This window comes from Tyto alba, unplaced genomic scaffold, assembly GCF_018691265.1.
Source record: "Tyto alba isolate M040663 unplaced genomic scaffold, T.alba_DEE_v4.0 Super-Scaffold_6, whole genome shotgun sequence".
NCBI classification, from domain to species: Eukaryota; Metazoa; Chordata; class Aves; order Strigiformes; family Tytonidae; genus Tyto; species Tyto alba.
Window position 1 is genome coordinate 52,913,025 of NW_024881327.1, and position 18,832 is coordinate 52,931,856.

The window sequence follows — 18,832 nt, forward strand, 5'->3', positions numbered from 1 at the left end:
CCAGCTGGAAATCCTTCAGGTCTGATTCTGGTTTGGCAGCCAGTGGGGGTAGGTTTGGGAGCCATCCTGTCACCTGCATGGATGTTGGGAGGTCTTGGGTACCAGTTGTGGGACTGGTGGAAAGCCTCTTGTCTTAGTCAGCTCTGGGACACCCCCATCGGCTCCAGACACATCCACAGGGACCTGAGCTACGGACTGGGGTGAGACCTCAAACATGGACATCTTGTCCAGCACTGCTGCCGCCACCATGGGCTTGTGGAAGGTGAAGAGCCCAAGCAGCCCTTGCGCCCCGGGAAAGCAGGACTGGGGAGTGTCCCATCCAGACACGGACACGTGTGACGCCCTGCTCTGCTCCCCGCAACCTCCACCACTCCCCTCCTGCTCCACCAAACCAGGTGGCTCTCCATCCTCTGGGGTGGGAGCTGTGAGGAAGCTCTTGACTGGATGGTGCCGCTGTATCCAAGATGAGGTCTTCCCTGCAGTTCCTCAGCTCGGCTGTGGGTCCCTCCCAAAATCTCCTGTGAGTCTTGCCACGTCTCCCACCCACAACACAATCAGACAAACCACACAGTTGGGTTTTTAAAATGGGGGCCTTTCTCCATTTTATTTTGCCCAATAAAAATCCTTCACAGTCAGGTAGAGATAGGAGAGTGAGAGATACGTATACATATAGATCTTCATATATATTTATATATATACATACCTCTGTACATATATATATATTCACCGTAGAAAATCGCAAAGGCAGTAGCTCTTCACATCTTGATAACCCAATGGAAACATACAACAGACTAGCAGTAGATTGGGAAGTGTGGTGTAGTTTTAACGAGAATTTCCTAAACGGATACACCTTTGCTGTACAAAAATCCCAGAAAGCTGCGTTTTATCTCTTTCAACCTCTTGTCTTTAAATACACTGATCAGAGGCAAAGTCAAGACAACAGTGTTTGGAAGTGACTGGTGGACAGGAGAGACACCCAACTTTATGGAGTTGTTCTTTAAATAGTTTATTTTTTAAGTATATTTATATATATATAATTTTTTTTTAATTTTTTAAATTTTTTTTTTTTTTTTTTTTTTTTTTTTTGCAAAGTCTCATTAAACGCAGTTCGGAGAACCAGCAACAGTCAACGCAGAAACAAAACAGTAACGGAGTCGAGTTCAGAACACTTCTGGTTTGAATTCACAGTAAGAGCAGAGAGAGATCGAGGCGTCAAGAAACAAACAAAGGGAAAGAAAGCACAAGGCTGGGATCGAATTTACAGTTGGGTGGGTCCAAAACGTTGGACGAAGGGTCTAATGCAGAGGTCCTACACACAGACACAGCCTGCAGCTCACCCGGCAGTGGAGCAGCAGCGAAGAGCTCCGGCCGCTCCTCTGCGGGGCTTTTATTGCTGGTGAAATCAGACAGCAGGCTTGCTCGAGGGCGCCGGCTGGCCCAACCTGACGTTCTCCCGTCGGGGAGCTGGGTTTTGGGGGGGGACACCTATTGATCTGCTGGAGAACAGACGCAGAAGACAGGCGACTAAGCAACGTGCATCGATTTAGCATGAGGAAACCCTCACAAGCGTACTGCCCGGTGCAAGGCAAAGACCAAGAGGGATTCCTCTTGGCTCACAGCATTTACCAGGTCCGAGTGAGTGCAAACGAAGACACCTTGGAGGAGCTCCAGCCCTGAGCTGGGCTCTGCGGGGACACTGCTGTGTGGAAAGGGACTGCATAGACACATTGGCCGGTTGTGCAGCATTTTTTTGCACCGGTGGCGGAACGCTTTTGCACCGGCGGTGGAGTTTTGCCCGCACACATTTTGCTCCCTTCAGCCACTGGAAGGGAACCCACATGCCACCCGTGGAGAAAGGGGACCTTCTCCTCTGAGAGGTCTCCTAGGACAGCCTGGCTCTCAGGAACGTCAGAGCCAGCGCCGTGGTCTCCCACCGGTGTCTGGCTGTCACCAAATGTGACTCTGTGAGCTCAGACATCCCGGGGGACCCAGCGGCTCCCACACGGGTGAGCTAATGGAGAAAACCTGCTGCGGGGACCCAGTAACAGTTGTGGGATGGGCACCAGAGGGGACTGGCCCACACCTCCTGGGGACAGACTGGTGGCCTGCTGGATACGGGCAGCTTTGGGCTCTCCAGATGAATGGCGACCACCAAGCTCAAACCACTGGTGATGATTTAGAGCCAGACTGGACCTCACATCCCTTTCCGAAGGGAGGAGAGAGCCCAGGGTTGGAGCTATGAAGGTATTCAAGGGAACGCTGGCTTGCCTGCAGGTATCAGAGTTGGGAATAGTCCCTTTTAAATCTCTCTAGAAAAACCTATTGCTTTGTGACAGAAAGCAAAGACTTTCTGCCTGAGAAAACAGGTCTGCAAAAGAGCCGTGAAAGCACAACCCTGCGTGTCAGAGCTTGTCCCAGGCTCCAGACCCGACAGGATCCCCTTCATTGGGAGAACCAGGGAGGAGGCTTATCCTGAAAATGCAGAAGCTCATTTCTGATGTTGCCAGCAGTTGCACTGCCAGCATGGAGCATCCTATTGGGAAGCCAACATCTGCAAGCAGCTGGCTGTGATCCCAAGCCCTCGATACACTGGGACCAGGTGGCATGGGAGCTGCGTGCCCCTACAGACCAGGAATACTCATACACCCCTCACCCCGCTGTCTTTCCAGAGGGTGGAAGGACCAGGGAAGCCCCAAAGCTGGCTGGATGTGGTGTTGCGATGGTGTGAAGCCCCATGCAATGATCTCAAGTGATGTGCAAGCCATGGGGATGTCTTTTAGCAAGAAACAAGATTTCTCTTGGAGCTAAAGCAGAGCAGATCTAGCTGACATGGGAATGACAGAGAAGAGAGGTGAGAATCAGTAGTCTAGAAATGTCCTCTGAGGGCAGGGTGGGGACACGCCACTCACTTGGGGCTTTGGACTTCAGCTCTGGCTTGTTCAGATATATCTGGGAGAGTACTGGGACAGGCACTGGCTGTTCGTGGGACAGTGAGGATGGTGATGATCTAAAAGGAGGCAGGAGAGTCTGAAGAGCTGGAGCAGAGGAGTAGCAGGGCCCAGGCAACATGATGATCAGATCTTTAGCAAGGGGTCTTGGTGAAAAGTAACTCCAATAAAGTAGCTTTCAAGGCTTAGGCCGAAGGGTTGGGTTCAAATAACAGCAAATCAGACCTGCTCCCATCCAAGACAGAAGTGAGGGCTGTCACTGCACATCAGGAGGCTTTCATGGTCTTGGTAGAAATGGAGTAGAGAAGGCTTAGCACAGGTGGAGAGCAGAGGCACGGTGAAGAGGCATGTGCCCAAGGCCCAGACCCACCTGAGCACCCATCCACAGGAGCACTGTGCACAGAGGAGCACAGATCTCCCACTGGGCTGTGCTCCACTTGCCAAGGTTCAGGAGCCTTCATGGAGCTAAGGTGGGCAGAGATGCCTTCAGAAGCAAAGACCATGGTGCCTTCATCTAGGAAGATGGTTCCCTGGTAAGGAGGGTGCTGAAGATGACCTGGGGTGAGCTGGGGAAAGGACACCAAAGGGGCAGCCAGAAGGACCACCAGCTGTCAGGATACACATTGTCCTGGCCGATTCACACTGAGCCAGAACAAGCCCTTGACTGGACCTTGTAGCAACATCTGCTGCTAAACTATAGGAGACTTGTCGCCCCAAAGACAAGTGTAATGGCTTAGCATGCATGCTCTCTTTTCCCCATTAAAAAAAGGGGAATTGCATCCATCCTGCCTCCTGGGAACAGCTCCTGGCTCACACTCGCCCTGGGAAATGTGTGGAGCTAGTTGGCACAGCCATGGAGGATACTGGTGTAACCAACTGGGGACAATCTGCTCACCCTGGAACTCCTTTTTACCCTGTCCTATCTAGGACAGGAAAGGCCCGTCATGGACTTGCAGATGTTCCCAGTTGGGACACAGGGAAATCCAAGCCCTCTCCTGTCCCCTGCCAGCTCTTGTTCCCCTTTTCCAGCCCACACCAGCCTCATCCCTTCCCAGAAAAGCTGGGAGGCAGCTCCAAGCATGCAGTCCAATGCCCTCCAGAGATCTTTGGTCATGTTGCTCATGAGCTCGCTGTCTTGAGCAAGCTATAAAGTGCCACTGTGGGTTGGTCCTTTCCATGGACAGAGCTCGCGGGCAGCAGGGCTCAAGGAGGACACTGCTGGGAGCCACGGTCTGCAAGGAATTTTGGGGGGACACAAGGATGGGCAGAGGGGACTTTAGCCTTAACCAGGGGACAGTTGGAAATCCTGGCTCTGTGTGACAGCAAGCATCGAAACGGGACAGAGTGTCACCAGGCTGCTCTGTTGGAATCCCAAGTGGATTGCCTTCCTGGGAGGTGCTGAGCACCTTCCGTGTAGCTCTCAGTGCTCAAATGCAGCATCGGCTGCTACTGTTGATCCCACTCACCGATATAGAAGCCACAGAGCTTTCTTATCTCTTCATTTAATAATTGTATATACAGAGCTGGGCTGTTATTTACATCCAAGTACACTTGTCTCCGTATAATGTAGCAGCATAAGAGCAACAATTTGATTCCTACTTTGAATGTGGAATTCCGGAGGTGATCTCCCTCCGGCATGATGCCAGCGACAGCAGGAACCGTGCAGCCGGTTGCCACGAGGCAGTGGCAGAAGCTAAGTGGGACTGTGTGAAGCACAACAACATGCAATGGTTGCAGCATTCACCCTCAGAGTGAGACAGGAGTGCTGGCTGCGTGAGGGGAGCTAGCCCGGATGGGTCGGCATCTTACAGTGATAGCAACCAACCTCAAAATGATGGTGGACCAAAGCAACTGCACTCACAGCAAGGGGCAAAAGGGGCTGTTATGACCTTCCCTGGCACCAGGGTAGCCTTCTTCGCCCAAATCCTCATGGATGGAAATTGATGGAGCTTATTAGTGTCCTCTATTTGCTCAAATAATGGCCATGTGGACATGCCTGGATCATGACTCAGTTGTTCACACGTGGGTGATGTGCTTCTAGAGGTGCTCCAGGTCTTCCCACCACTGACCAGCCTCTCCCATAGGTCTTGGATGATACTGGCCAGCCCCATGTATCAGGTATCCCAGAGCATCTCTGATGTCTCTGGACCCCACGTGTGGGCAATTGACCTGAGAGCCTCATGACCATAGGTTTTGCTGTTGGCCAATGACAAGTCAGAGATGACTTCTTGTTTCAGGAGAGACACTAATCACGTGCAAGATTTTGAGGGCAGTACTTGGAGAATTACACACGAGCCAGTATATCACGCCGAATCCTAACAGCTCCAGAGCTAGCTGTACTAAGGTGGAGACAGCTGGTTTATGGTCAAGCCCAAACTCTGTCTTGAGTTTCATGGGACAGAAACATTTTATTGGCCCTGCCTGAGCCTCCAAGAAACAAGATGTCAGCCTCCTTGGCCATTCCCAGGATATGTCATCAAAACACCAGGCTGACATCCCTTGGCTATCTTACTCCAAGGCTAAGACCCCAGCACCTCAGCACAGACCTAGCTTGTGATGGGAGACTTCATCCAGTCAGTGGGTAAAAGTGTTAAGATCTGGAAAGAGCTAGGTGAGCTCCCACCTGGGCCAGATCTGAGCACAAACAACAGGAACCCAGGTGTCCCACCATCATTTTGCTCCATCTCTGCTGAGCAAAGGGCAGTCACCTCCAAGAGAGACTGGTTATCACCGTGTAGCCACACAGTGCTAGCACATGGGAGTGGATGTGATGGGGAGGGAGCAGTGCATCCAGTTGTGGGGAGGAATTTTGAAGAACAGGAATCCTTTGTGGCAGTTTCGTTGGGGCACTTGCAAAAGAAATCTGTGTTTTATAACACCGTAACATAGTGGGGTGGTTTCTGCAGGACAGCTGGGTGCTTGGGGGATGCTGGGCAAGTCCCGAGAGAGGGAAAACCACCACCAGCAGCACAGCATCTTAATGGGTGTCTGCAAAGCTCTCTGTCATCCAGGGATTGGCCACAATCAAGGTTGCTCGGATCTGGACTGAAACTCTAGATCAAAGTTGATGCAGTGCAGAAGAAGGTGAAGGGAGTGTACCTTTCCTCCTCCAAGGTAAAAAATCTCTCCTTGACGCTCCTGCTCCATCCCAAGGAGCTCTGCAGTCCCTTATGGATGCACTGTGAGGTCATTGAGTCCCTGGCAATTCCGGCACCCTCCAGCAGTCAGACAATCTCATATGCCTCCAGGTTTCACTGGGTCCATCAAGACACACTCACTCCTGGCACCACTGCAAAAAAGATCTAGGGAAAAGGTGATGGAGCAAACCTGGCATGCTGGAGGACTTGGCTGACTGCTGCTGACTGGATCCAGGTGTGTAGGGAGGCCAGACAAGCCCCTGCTTCTCCTGCCTGTGGATTAGCAAGGAGCTCTGGTGAGAAGGTGTCCCACAAGGTGATGCCAGTGTCCATTCCTCTTGAGCGTTAACGCAGCGGGGAATTGCAGTGTACACCTCCTCAACAGCAGATCCTTGAAACTCAATCACTCTGGGTGTTCTTGAGCCACCAACTGAAACACTGGTTTCTGCGGTGCTTAGTGGGAAACCAACCTCAACATCAGTGAGGCCAGAAGGAGGAAAAGTGGAAATGACCCTCCGGGTTATCAGACCCATCTTCTGGTGAGGGCACTTGCTCCTCAGTTTGCTTTTCATGTGGTGGCCTCAAAAACACCATACGACCATCTGAGACTAAGCCTCTTGCAATTTCTCTATGCTTTGCCCTTTTGCCCAAGGACTGCAAAACCCTTCACAAGCACAGATGCCTCCCAACTGCTTTGCGAAGGAAGACAGCATGGGTTTTTCTGAAAGAGAGGCACAGAAAGCTGAGATGACACAGAACACCAGATCTCCAGCCCTGACACTGTGGGATGTTTGACTCCATCTTGAAGGCCCAGTGTATGAAATGGAGTAAGCTCTAGGATTTTGCCTGGCCAAGTGTAAGTTTATGCAGTGCACGAGGGTGACTCCCTTGGCATGGCAAAGTCTGCTGCTGGGTGGCACTGGCAGGCAGCTGCACTCCTTCCTCGGTGGGATGTGCGGGATGACATCCAAGAGCACCGGAGCATCTGCAGGATTCATAGTGGGAGGCAACTCCACACCCTTCAGGGGTCAGACCTGACCTAGTCCCCCTTTCTATGGCTGGTCCTGGGAGAGGGGCTTAGTTTGAGCTGCCCTGGTGTTTTCCAGACTGGTGAGTTGTGTCTTCCTCCAGCTCCAAAGGCGCAGACAGAAGCGGTGGGAAAAGACAGGTACCGTCAACTGGGATCTTGAAATGTCCTGGTCTCATCGCACGTCTCCGTTTTCTACAGCTCCAAGGATCACTGCCAGCCACCAACAGTTCCTGCCCAGCAATGCTGTCTGCTGACCTTGGCTGGAGGTTGGTGGGACTAACTGAAGTATCCTCTCTCCTGCTCAGCCTTTTTGCTCAAGTCTGGAGCTCGCCGCAACAACATTTGATGCCAACTAAATGTCAGACCTGCTGATGGGGAGGGAGGGGCTTTTGGGGAAAGTAACATGGAAAATGAGTAGCCTCAGGGCTTTTGTTTGGAAGGTCTTCAGCCCCTCAATGCCCCGAGGTTCTCCCTTGGTATGCAGATGAAACGTGATCTGGCCAAACTGTTTCTGGAGTCACCTCACACAGACATCCCAAGATGTCCCAGTACTCATTCTAGCTTCATTCTTCTAGCTGCTCCCCAGGGCAAAGAGCCGAAATTCACACTTTCATTGGTCCTTTGGCCACTGCCCAGTCAGTGCAAACTCCACTTTGCAGCATTTTTTACTCTTTGCTGTGGGTCACGGTAAAAAACTATCTGTGAAAGGGAGAGCCAGACCCACCTTGCCCACCTTTCAGAGTTGAATGCTGGTTTTTGATGCCTGCACCATTACTGGTGAGTGTGCATATAGGATTTGGTTATTATTCTGCCAGGGCATAAGCACTTGCGTGATCTTAAGCATTTTCCCTTCTTATGACTGCTTTCATGCTCAGAGTTAGTAGCTGAATATTTTCCTAAGCTAGGCCTGTGTTTTCTCTGTCCCTTGAATATGTGATGCCACGTGGGATCGCTGTGGGTGCTGTTTGAAATGGCTGTACTGAAGGCTAACGCTCACCCCATTCCAATCTAGCGGTAACGCTTGTATGTGCTCACTGCAACTCCTGAGTGAGGCTCGGATGCCATTTGTTAAGTAGACCCTGGACCAAAAGAGTGCACTGGATCGTCACTCGTTTGGGAATGGGCTAGCAGAGTTGCCCACTCTTGAGGCAAATTGCTAAAGCTTCAGTTTGCATAAACATCCTGCAGGTTTGGAGGCTTCTCCAAACCTTGATTCCATTGACTTTGGGAAGTAAGAGGGCTCTTGGGAAGGGAAAATAGCTTGGATTTCCAAGTTTTTTTCTTGCTGTAGCCAGTTTGAGTAATATGGTAAGAATAGGGGGACCGAGGCAGCGGTGGGAGGATGTTTCTGCTCCCAGGGTTGGTCACAACCCAGGAGAGGAGTGGAACTGCAGGAGGAAACCACAACAAAATGAAAACGCATCATATGTTAAGCTCTGCTAAGCCCCCAGAGAGGCTCCTGCTGGGCAATCGTTCCTTGTTGGCTTATGTTACCAGGACAGGCTCATCCTGCTCCTCAAGGATGTCCTAACCTCTTGCAACCACGGTAGCCATGGACTGGCAAGAGGGAGTCATCCGGTGGAGATATGTCTGGTTTCACTGAAATCAATGTTCAACCTCCCACTGACTTCGCTAAGACCACCGTCTAGACAGGGTACTTGATGCAGAACAGTGAGTTTGCTCATGATCCCGAGAGCTTTGCTCCATTAGCCAATGTGGCTAAAAATGCCCTGAAAAAAACCCTGCCACTTTGAACTGTTTTGCCACACGTAAATGCTTGGAAAACCAGAGAAACCAAATACAACCCTCCAAAACAACCAGCTGGAGAGGGGTGAACTGTAGGAGAGGGGATGGCAGCCTCTAGCGAAGTAACAGTCACGGCAGATTACAAAAGAACCAATTGACCCTCACCAGCTGTACTAGGAAGAAAACCAAAGGAGTTGTTGCATTATCGATAGAAAACCAACGCACATCCACAGTTATTTTACCTACAGAGCACGGAAGTATAGAGTAAGGGTGATGGAGCTTGGTGCGAGCAGACTCACACCACTCCTACGGTAGCGTATTATCCTTCGGAAGATCACTGGCTTGAGTAGGTAGTACATGCACAGCAATAAAAAATGATGTTGTATTGTCTCGGTCCCACCTCAGATCTCAGTGGACTCTATTCGCTCAAGTCTGGAGGGAGTCCATGGTTTTTTCTCCTCGGTGTGCGGGGGACTGGTGGCCTTCGTATTCATCTCATTCACCTTGTGCTCCAGCAGCTGGTTCTTCTGGTACATCTCCACGTAGTTGAGTTGCAGCTGCTTCTGGTACTTGATAACTTTCTCCTTCTCTTCTTGCCACGTGCGCCGCTCTTCCTCAAAGTCCATCACCTGCTGCTCCCGCTGCTGCCGCTCCAGCTTCAGCTCCGTCTGGAGCCGCTCCACCTCCTTCCTCAGTGTGTTGACACTGTCCTCGCTCTGCCGTTGCATCTTGGCTTCGTCACTCTCGCAGGCCAGCGGATCCCGCAGCTTCTCGCCGAGGTCCCCACCAAAAGGTCCTGGAGGTCCCATGGTGGCAAGTGTCCGCTTCAGGCCAGAGACCTCAAGCTCACAGTGGTTCAGTTTTTCCCTCAGCACCTGGACCTCACTCATCTTCCGCTGCAGCTCGCTCTCGCAGATCTCCAGGTTGACGCTCTTGGAGCTGTAGGAGTCCTTCAGGGTGAGGATCTGCTCCTCCTTCTCCCGTAGGAAGTTCTTACCTTCCTTGAGCTGTGTCCGCAGTCCCACAATCTCGTTCAGCTTCTGGGAGACATCTGCTTGGGAGTCCTTCAGCTGCTGCTTGAGCAGGGAGATCTCCCCTGCCTTCTGGCACACCTACGAGCAGAGCATCTGTGAGGCAGGAGGAAGGCAGCAAGAAGCCGCCACTGCTGCTTGTCCCCCATGCTGCCCACGAAATATCTCCATGGCCTCACATTGGCAGGAGGCTCAGGTAGTGGAGGGGACAGCCAGTGGCAGCGCTCAAGGACTGAGCTCCAGCCTTCACCAGGACCCAGACCATGCCAGAGACCTAGAGGTCGTGCCCACATTTGTGGGGTATATTTGGTGTTTCTTCCTGGTTCTCAGGGACATGGTGACCGAACAACTAAGCTAAGTGCTGTGGTCCTCACCAGTGGTGAGTGGACACTGATGCTTCCCTCCCTGCATTCATCTTACTCACCTAACCACAAGCCTGCGGTGCTTGACCCCAAACCCTCTGCTCTCAGCAGGAGTTTTCCCACTGACCTCAATGGGATCTGGACCGTGAACAAAACTGAGACAGGAACATCTCAGACCCAGAGACCACCCGGGCTCTCCCCGAGCACTGAGAGTGTAGGACAGGATGCAGAGACAGTAGATATTACTTACTTGTCCTATGATGCTTTGCTTTCCAAAGACTCCTGAAGAACCCAGTTAACTAAATTTCAGGGTTTACTTCGCTGCGGACAGTCCAGGGGCTGATAGCTATTTAATTCTTTTGGGGCTGGGCATGAAGAGTGACAGCCCCTCTTCCAAAGATTAAGGAGAGAGCTGCAACATAGCCTTGCTGACATGGGACTACCCTGCACTGTCCTTGGGCACTGGGGTTTCAGGTTTCATCCTGACTGCCTCACGTCTCACCTGTGTGGTTGGGCACATGAGCCTGGTGGAAATACCCTTGCTGCAGCATGTATTTGTGTTATGGAGGCGTCACCACGTGATATGACACTCCTCTGCACCTACGTAGGTGCAGACAGTTGCATGAATAGTTGTGGAAGTGAACCATAAAAATGACCAAACCCTCATTTTCCCATGAACTCTGTGGTTTTCAGGGCTCTGCACTGGCAGATCTGATCTGTCTACTGTGGACAATTGCAGAGACAAACAGCCGTGCTTGTGCTGGCAGGAGTCTGGGCTGGGGAGCAGCACCAAGGAACCATCAGTGATCAGAAAGGATTGGCATTATTAAAAATAGACTTGGTAGCCACCTCCAGAACATGGTGTCCCATCATCCTGAAGCTCCTGTCTTTCGTCACACATTAAATCCTTGGCCTTTTCTCCCTCCTGTGGTGCCTGCAAGGTCCCTTGCTGCTCTGCTCTGCTTGGGTCAATGCTCCTCAGAAAAACTCTCCTCTCCACTGCCTTCATTGCAACCACTACCTTTCTCTGCTATAGAAGACTTGCCTCGTGCATAATGTTGAGCAAGACCTTAAAGCTCAGCTGTTGGGACTGTCCAGTGCTCACTATCCTGAATGGCTGAAGAACTAGGAGATGTACCCAGTTACTTCCTACTGGTAACAGCTTTCCCTGGAGCTGACAACGGTGGTGGTTCCCCATGCAGACCTAACTCTCTGAGTACCCACATCCACACCAGCACTTGTCTGCTGCAGATGCAGAACTGTGTTATGCTGGTTTAGCTGTAGTTAAGAGTGGTGTAGTTACTGCCTAGCTATAAAACTGCACTATTTACTGAAAGTGCTCTCCATGGGCTAGCTCTTCCCAAAAGGCAGGGAAATACATGATGATGAACAGCTTGGATAGGAATCAACTTACAGATTAAAATGCTTAAATTTAGTCCTCTACTTGTGGAGATCTGGGAAATACAGTCCATGGAGCCTGGAGAGCAAGTCAACAAGTCAACAAATGTAGGTGTCTACAAATTTTAGGTGTCATGATCCACAGGCTGAATCCCTATCTTTATGTCGATATCACTGGGTTAGCTGTTGCAGACACAACTACAGCAGTGAAGCAACTAATCAAAAGCCCATCTGTAGTTTTATGGGTGCAAAATCAGGGATCTATCCAGACCTAACTTGTTGGAAGAAAAGAAGGTCTGGGCAGAGCAGCTGGCCAAAGGAAGCATCAGGTGGGGCAATGCAGCCTGCTTGTTCTGGGATGTAACTTGCAGAGATTTTACAGCAAGCCTCTAATAAGCTCAGCTGAACATCTGCAAATAGCACATTTCAGAGCCTGGTTAATCCAAGCTTCATTGACTTTCCATCAGGATTAGCAGAATAGGGTCTTCTTGATTCTAGAGCTATATGTTGCCTCTGCACTCTTAATAAATTTAAAGTTTCTAGCCAGTCCATGAAAGGATTAAAATTCTTCACATTATCAAGCTGAAAAAAAAAATGTTAGTACTGGCTATACAAACAGACTTTGATAAAAGGTTCTAAACATAGAAACAGTAGAAAAAAAATATGTAAGACTCAAAAGGAGAAATAGAATGATGAATTTCCCTTTCAGGCTTTTAAGAGAGATAAACTTATTAGCAACTGAAAACTGTGTTACAGTGGAAAGCGTGAGGTAGACTTGGCTATCAGTATCATTCTTAGCTCACTTGCTTAATATCTTAAATAAAAAAGAAAGTCAAATATTTGAAAAGCAGTTTCAAGCTTTGCCCAAACACAGATGTTAGAAGAATTTAATTAAAATAGACTTAAACCCATTTTTGGTAGGCACAAATACGTGTATGGAAAGACCTGTATTCACTGAAACTGGATTCAAATGTCACACATTGGAGTGACCTGACTGAGAAGCTAAATTATTAACCAACACGGGAGGTGTGCACAAAAAATTGCAGTCATTTTAGTCTAACTCAAAACTACAGGCTTGGGACTCAGACAAATGAAGAGGTGACTCGAGTGTCATCTGTTACCTGGAGGCCACCAACCTATAGCCATGGTCTGTGGGGTCTACTTAGAGCAAATGGGAGGTATGTTGGGCTATCAGAGTCCTCAGTGAAAACTTCACTCAATGGCTGTTACAACAAGGCTCTTACCTCCCACTTGGTCTCTTCAATCTTTGGGAGAAACTCAGCCTGTTCCTTCTTGAAAGCCACAAATTTCTTCTCCAGCTCCTCTCGTTGCTGGAGGAGTTGTCCCATATCATCTTGGAGTTTTTTTTTCTCTTGTTGGAGCTTGAAGATTTGGAGCTGCAAGGCCTGCTGAGCCCGCTGTGCCTTTTTGGAGACCTGTTGCAATTTGTTGGCATAGTTTTGCCTCAGGTCCTCCATTTCCCTCTCCCAGATCTTCTGCTTCTCCTCAAACACTTGGAAGATGGCTGCCTCACTTTTGTCCAAGTTCCTTCGCATCTGGAGGACCTCCTGCTCCTTCTCCCACAGCCGGTCTTCCAGGTCTTGGATGATGTCGTCTGTAGAAGGCGAGTGGAAAGGCATCGTTTCGTTGAGATGGTTCAGTCTGTTGAACGAAGAGGTGCTCTTGCTTGAAGACCGCCCGCTGTCTGAGGTAGATATCCCGTTGTATCCCACGATGTTCTTGTCCACGTAGGTTGTACCGATGCGGTTGATGTGGCTCGTGGAGGCGCTCATTGGACCCACGTGCTGGCTGTAGCCTGTCCCATACGTAGGCAGGCTCGTTAACGAGTTACGGCCTGAATCCGAAAGGCCGCCCACTTGGTTTGTAGTCCTGTTAAGGCTGCTCTTGTCGAGTCCACTTTTGGGTGCGGACGGGCTATTGCTGTTGGCATGGTTCAAGCTCTTTCTATTCTCTGTCACTCCGTTGCTCTGCGGCGGGCAGAGGTTCTGCATGGAATGGAAGTTTTTAGGAACTACTGGTTTAAAGGCTGAGGGTCTAACTAAGGGCTCATTGCTCTGCAAAAGGAAAAAGGACCACGCATCAAACACAGCAGGAAGCTTGGTAACAGTACACAAAAGAGACACATCAGCATGGGATGAGGCTGATGGAGCTAAGACATCTTGGGCTAGCTCTGTATTTCTCAGCCTTATTACACCCTGGACCATTTGGGATTTAACACAAGGGACCTGTGGTCTCTCATAAGGCAACGCTTTATTTTCCCTTGCCACACCTGAAAAAAAAAAAAAAAAATCTTGACTCACCCCAAATCTGTGTAATTTTTCCCTAGAATACTCCTTGGGTCCTCTGAGTGCTGTTTGCAAGAAGGAGGGCTGCCACCTACCTACCAGACCTGATCAGAACGAGTCTTGGATTTTGGCAGGTTATGTTCTGAAGGACTTCTAGTGTTGAGGGTACATTGCCCATTTGCTGAAAACTGAACTGAATCCTTGGATTAGCAGCCAATTTGACCCAGGAGCATCATGTTTTGCTCCTGCTGGCAGTCATCTCTCCCCTGTGTGGACATCATGTCCTGCTTATGCTTGGACAGGAGCAGGTAGGAGCTGTGACCCCAGCCATTGCTGGCCCAAGTGCCATAGCACCAGGCAAGGAATATGCTGAAGCTGCTCTTCATTTGAATGTTTGTGTTTTCAGCGGGCATATGCAATGCTGGGGGGAGAATGGACCACAGCTGTAAAGGATTTAGAAAGGATTTTAAAACCTTGCACATTCCTCGCCCTGTGAATGCACCTACAGAAACAAAATTTGCCTCAACATGGGATTGAGTTTTTCCTACTGCAGGTTGGGCTTCAGGTGAAAATTAACCCAGAGGAAGCTGCTCTGTATTAGCAAAGATGTTTTGAAAATGCCTTCCAGGAGAAACAGAATGATACCTGGTGAGCAGGCAAGGTTGGAGACCAAAAACCTGGCACCTGGCATGTGGGACTGAGATGGACTACAGGGGCTGGTGGATTAACAACCTAGGAGACAAGGCCACCAAACACTGCAGAAATAATACTGCACAAGGCAGCATCCCCGGGACACAAATTATGGAAGTAGTTGGAGCACAGCAGCAGGCTACGTAGAACACCACTGACTCTGAGGCTCTGCTCCTCCAGGCCTGGAGATGTTTGTTCCCCAAAGCCAATATGAACCATGAGAACTGGGCTTGGATGATGATAATGCTGACAGGGGTAGTTTTCAAGCCTTGTCGACTTGTCCCCTCACAAGAGGTACTGGGATTTTGAACAGATGCTAATAGCTGCTTTCAAACACCACCTTTTGGGGGCAGTGGGCTTTTGGAGATTGCCTGTAAATGGTATGAAACATAAGGATGAGACTCAGATTCTGGACCTACTGAAACGAGAGCCAACTCCAGCTCCCTCCCCATCTATCAGGGAGGTAGGCACGGCATATCGAGTCAGTTGGAATAGCCAGTGACTTAAACACAGGCTTAAACTAGCTGGAAACTTAGCTGTGGAAGACTTGTGCTCATGCTCTTGAGTTCCTCAGGAATTAACATTCCCCTTTGCTCACCCCCCTGAAAGTCATAGGAATTCTATCACCTGTACATAAAAATGTTGACATCTACATAGCAAGAATTAGACTATCTGTCAGGATTGCACCATTGCCCCAGGCTTCCCGGTCTGTGTTTTTAGAGATGTGCCACAGTCATCAAGCTGCTCCAGGAGGTGGGGATCCTCACCTGGTCTAGTTTGCCGGAGATTGGCAATATCTTTGGTGGGTTACTGGGCTCTCGGTATTGGGGAGGAGGCGGCATGTTCTTCTCGTTGTTGGTGGTCACATTCCCACAGATGTCCACCTTCACCTTCTCGCTCTTGCGCAGGTCGCCGTTGATGTAGAGGGAGTTGGAGACCTTCTCCGACTTGTATGTCTTCTCCTCGCCGGAGTAGCGGTTAGAGATTTCCCGGGTGGGATACCCATTGCGAGACCCCTCTGTCTGCCGGCCACTGCTCTGCGTCCGGGTCCCCACGCTCTTCATGGCGAACTCTTGGTCGTTGGCGACGCCGCTGCCCACGCTTCCCATTTTGCTCTGGGCGATGGGTTGGGATGGCAGGGGAGAAAAACTGTGGAAGTTCTCCGGGCTGGGGTAGGTCGGGTCACTAAGAACGGGCAGCGTCTCTAGCGTGGCCATGGCAGTGCAGAGGTGAGGTGGAGGCACAGGTCAGTGGCACTGGAGAAAGAGGAAAAGGGAAGGACTGTTAAAGAGATGCCTTTTGTCTTCCATACCCTTTGCAGATTGTTGTGCAGAGATGAGCAAACCTCTGGACTGGGTGATGCGAGGACAGAAGCTGTCATGTCTTAGTATATGGTATGGAGCAGATGATGGGGCTGTTCTCCTCTCTGTGACCCCCAGTCCCCCTTAGAGGAGCAGCGTGCACTGGTCCCCCATATCCCACACATTGCTATGAAAAAGAGCTGCCCTTAAGCCTCTCAGTCCAAGGGTTGGGTGCTTCCAGGGGAGGGTTTGGCGTGGGTTTTAGTGGGCGCAGCTCTACAGCATTGGTTGGACAGGACCATTTGCAGTCCTTGAAATAATTCAAGTAATTGCTTGAATTATTTCTGTCACTTTTCCCAGGTTTGGACAAGTTTGTGCCGGCGGTGCAGGTGGAATGTTGCCAGCCCTCATCCATCTGTAGGCTCATACATTATTGCTCACTCCAGCGCATCCCCTAGGGATGATTCAACAGGGCTTAAGCAACACACTTTCCACCTCTTCCTTGGGAGTGTTGTCCCATGGACCTGAGCTTTTAAAAAGGTGTTTTTGTCCACGTCTCATCCTAAATTTTCTTCTAAACCTTTATTTCCCCACTCCATTTTATTCTTACCTAGGCTGTGCCTTGGACTGGCGAAAACCTGGTTTTAAAAATTGTCTTTGACTTGGTCAAAGACAATGTGGCCAGTACTCACATGTCTGGATGCTCTTCCTCAGATCTATCACTATCACAAACCCCAGTCCTGCAATTTCAGCTCTGGCTTCATAAGCACCCATGCTTATTCACATATGTGCTTTGGGGAAATTCTCCAAATACTGGTGGTTGCATTGGTGCTGAATTTATTATCAGCTGAGACAGTCAAGGTCCAGAGCTACTGGTGCCAAGACAGGTTTCACATGAGGACGATTTATAACTTTCTAAAAGGCCTTTTGAAAGTCCCTTCTGAAAGTCCCAGCTGAAAATCAAGCTGTTTTTGCACTCCTGGACGCAGCAGTAATGGATCTGGTCTGCACTGCCCCAGTAGCCCCTCCGAGGGTGACAAAGCCTCTGCAGTCATGCCCCAGCATAGACTGGGTCTAGGGAAAAAAAAAAAAACCAAAACAACAGGAATTTATTTCTCTCAACAGAATTTCTTTAGTCACAGAAACCTATGGGTTTTCCCTGATGGGTATACCCATAAAATAAGAGCATTGGGGAAGCTGCTCCATGTTGAACTGAGCTGGAGAACTTGCAGAGAGTGACTGCATTCCCCACGATTCCCATTCCTTCCCCTGAGGTCTTAACTCGATCCTCTGAAATGCAGTCAGCCCCACAAAGGTGTAAAATCTTATTTAATGAAATAAAAAGACCCACAACACATTTTTTTTTTTGGTTGCCTCTTTGAGTAATGAAGAATTTGAACCCATACCAGCTAAGGATCTCATTACCTGAGGAAAGGAAGAAGATGCATTGAAAAGTTTGGCTGACTGCAGTGAATCCTGGATTCCTTCTATCTGGGGAAAAGACTCACAGCTCAATTCAGTCACTGATGCACAAGTGTCCAGGATGCTGGGGGGGTTCTCTGTGTCTTCCTAGTGCCACTCAAGAAAGGATCAGGTCTCCCTGGAGTCCTGCCTCGTATCTACCAGTCTGTGCTGAGGTATCTGATACCTTCAAACTGGACACAGCAGAACCAAGCCTAGAGAAGCAGGGTCAGTGGGACCTGGGCAGCTGTGGACACTTAGCTGACCAGCATCCACCCAGCCCTACTGAGTTCATTGGCTTTGTCCCCATGGGCCAGAAAGGATGTTGTTTTTTGTTTTTTTTTTTGTCCCAGGAGCCCTCAGTTCCAGGTTTCCCAGGATAAACCATCCTGGCATCATGGGGACTAAAGCAGGATTTAGGGGCAGTGGGAGGTGCAGGTTTCCACCCGGATAAGAGGGATGACAAAAGTGATGCCCTTTGGAAAGAGGTTCAGTGATGAGAGGGCTCAGGCAGGGCTGTCAGATAGGGAAGATGGAGGAAATCCCCATTTCAGTGCAGTTTTCCCTCTTCTTGGGGTAGGGTTTTTAAATCATCCCTCTCATAAGTAAAACAGGAGAGCTGGGTTTATTTCCCTGGAGAGCTAGCTTAGGTCTAGACCTCAGCTCTGATGTGGTGTCTCACAGGGTCTTGCTATTTGCACTAATAATGGAATGGAAAAAAGTTAAAAAGGTTAAAGCAGGGTCTGCACTGCTCGGCTTCACTTTTATTAAATCATGTTTCTGGAGGCTTCTTCCGGGCACGCTGCCTGTAGCCTCCTCCCTTTTTCCAGCATCCTGATCTGAAAGCAAGCTGCCCTGTCCAAAATACGACCCTAGTGTTGTGGTGCTGGCGGGCAGATGTGGCAAACTGCTGTGCCAGAGGGAGAGGACACAGAGGTGATACCTACAGCGAGCTGAGAGGGGTCCTCTGAGGCAGAGCAGGGTGCGGAAGGTGGTCACAGAGGGAAAAAGTGGTTTAAGAAGGTGCTCTGGTGAAAGGCACCATCCCAGCTGAACTCCTGTTCAGGTGTGATGGAGCCTCCGTGGTCTGAGACACACCAGATGTGCCCCATCATGGGCAGAAGACAAGGCAACCGTGAAGCAGAGGAGGACATGCCTGGTGGGGTAACCTTCTCCATCCCCTTGCACATCACCCCGCCCAAGACGGGTCCCCAGGGGACTCGCCCCACTGACCCACCAGCAATATGAAGTGATGAGCGTTGGGTGAACGTTTGGTAGTCGCTGCTAATGACATTCCTGCAGCTGGCACCTTTGTCCCCCAACAGAGGTGCCTCCGTGTCACTCACTGGTTGAGATCTAAAGGCTGAGAACCAAACGAGGATCACAGGAGTATCGCACGGTTCTGCGCGGGGACCCGCTACA

At 50.0% G+C, this 18,832-nt stretch overlaps 1 protein-coding gene across 3 annotated transcripts in view; it reads right to left on the bottom strand.

The window, feature by feature from the left end:
• Nucleotides 1-571: 571 nt before the first annotated feature.
• The window catches only part of LZTS3 (leucine zipper tumor suppressor family member 3), a 56,203-nt gene continuing 37,942 nt past the window's right edge, over nt 572-18,832 (bottom strand). For 2 of the 3 annotated variants that reach the window (XM_033007049.2, XM_033007050.2), the window contains exons 2-4: nt 15,416-15,904; nt 12,897-13,727; nt 572-9,973 (exon numbers count right to left, since the gene is read on the bottom strand). In XM_033007049.2, coding sequence (XP_032862940.1) covers nt 9,263-9,973; nt 12,897-13,727; nt 15,416-15,865 — 1,992 coding nt within the window. In that variant the 5' untranslated portion in view covers nt 15,866-15,904 and the 3' untranslated portion in view covers nt 572-9,262. The remainder of the gene's footprint in view (nt 9,974-12,896; nt 13,728-15,415; nt 15,905-18,832) is intronic. The other variant, XM_033007051.2, reaches the window with a different exon arrangement.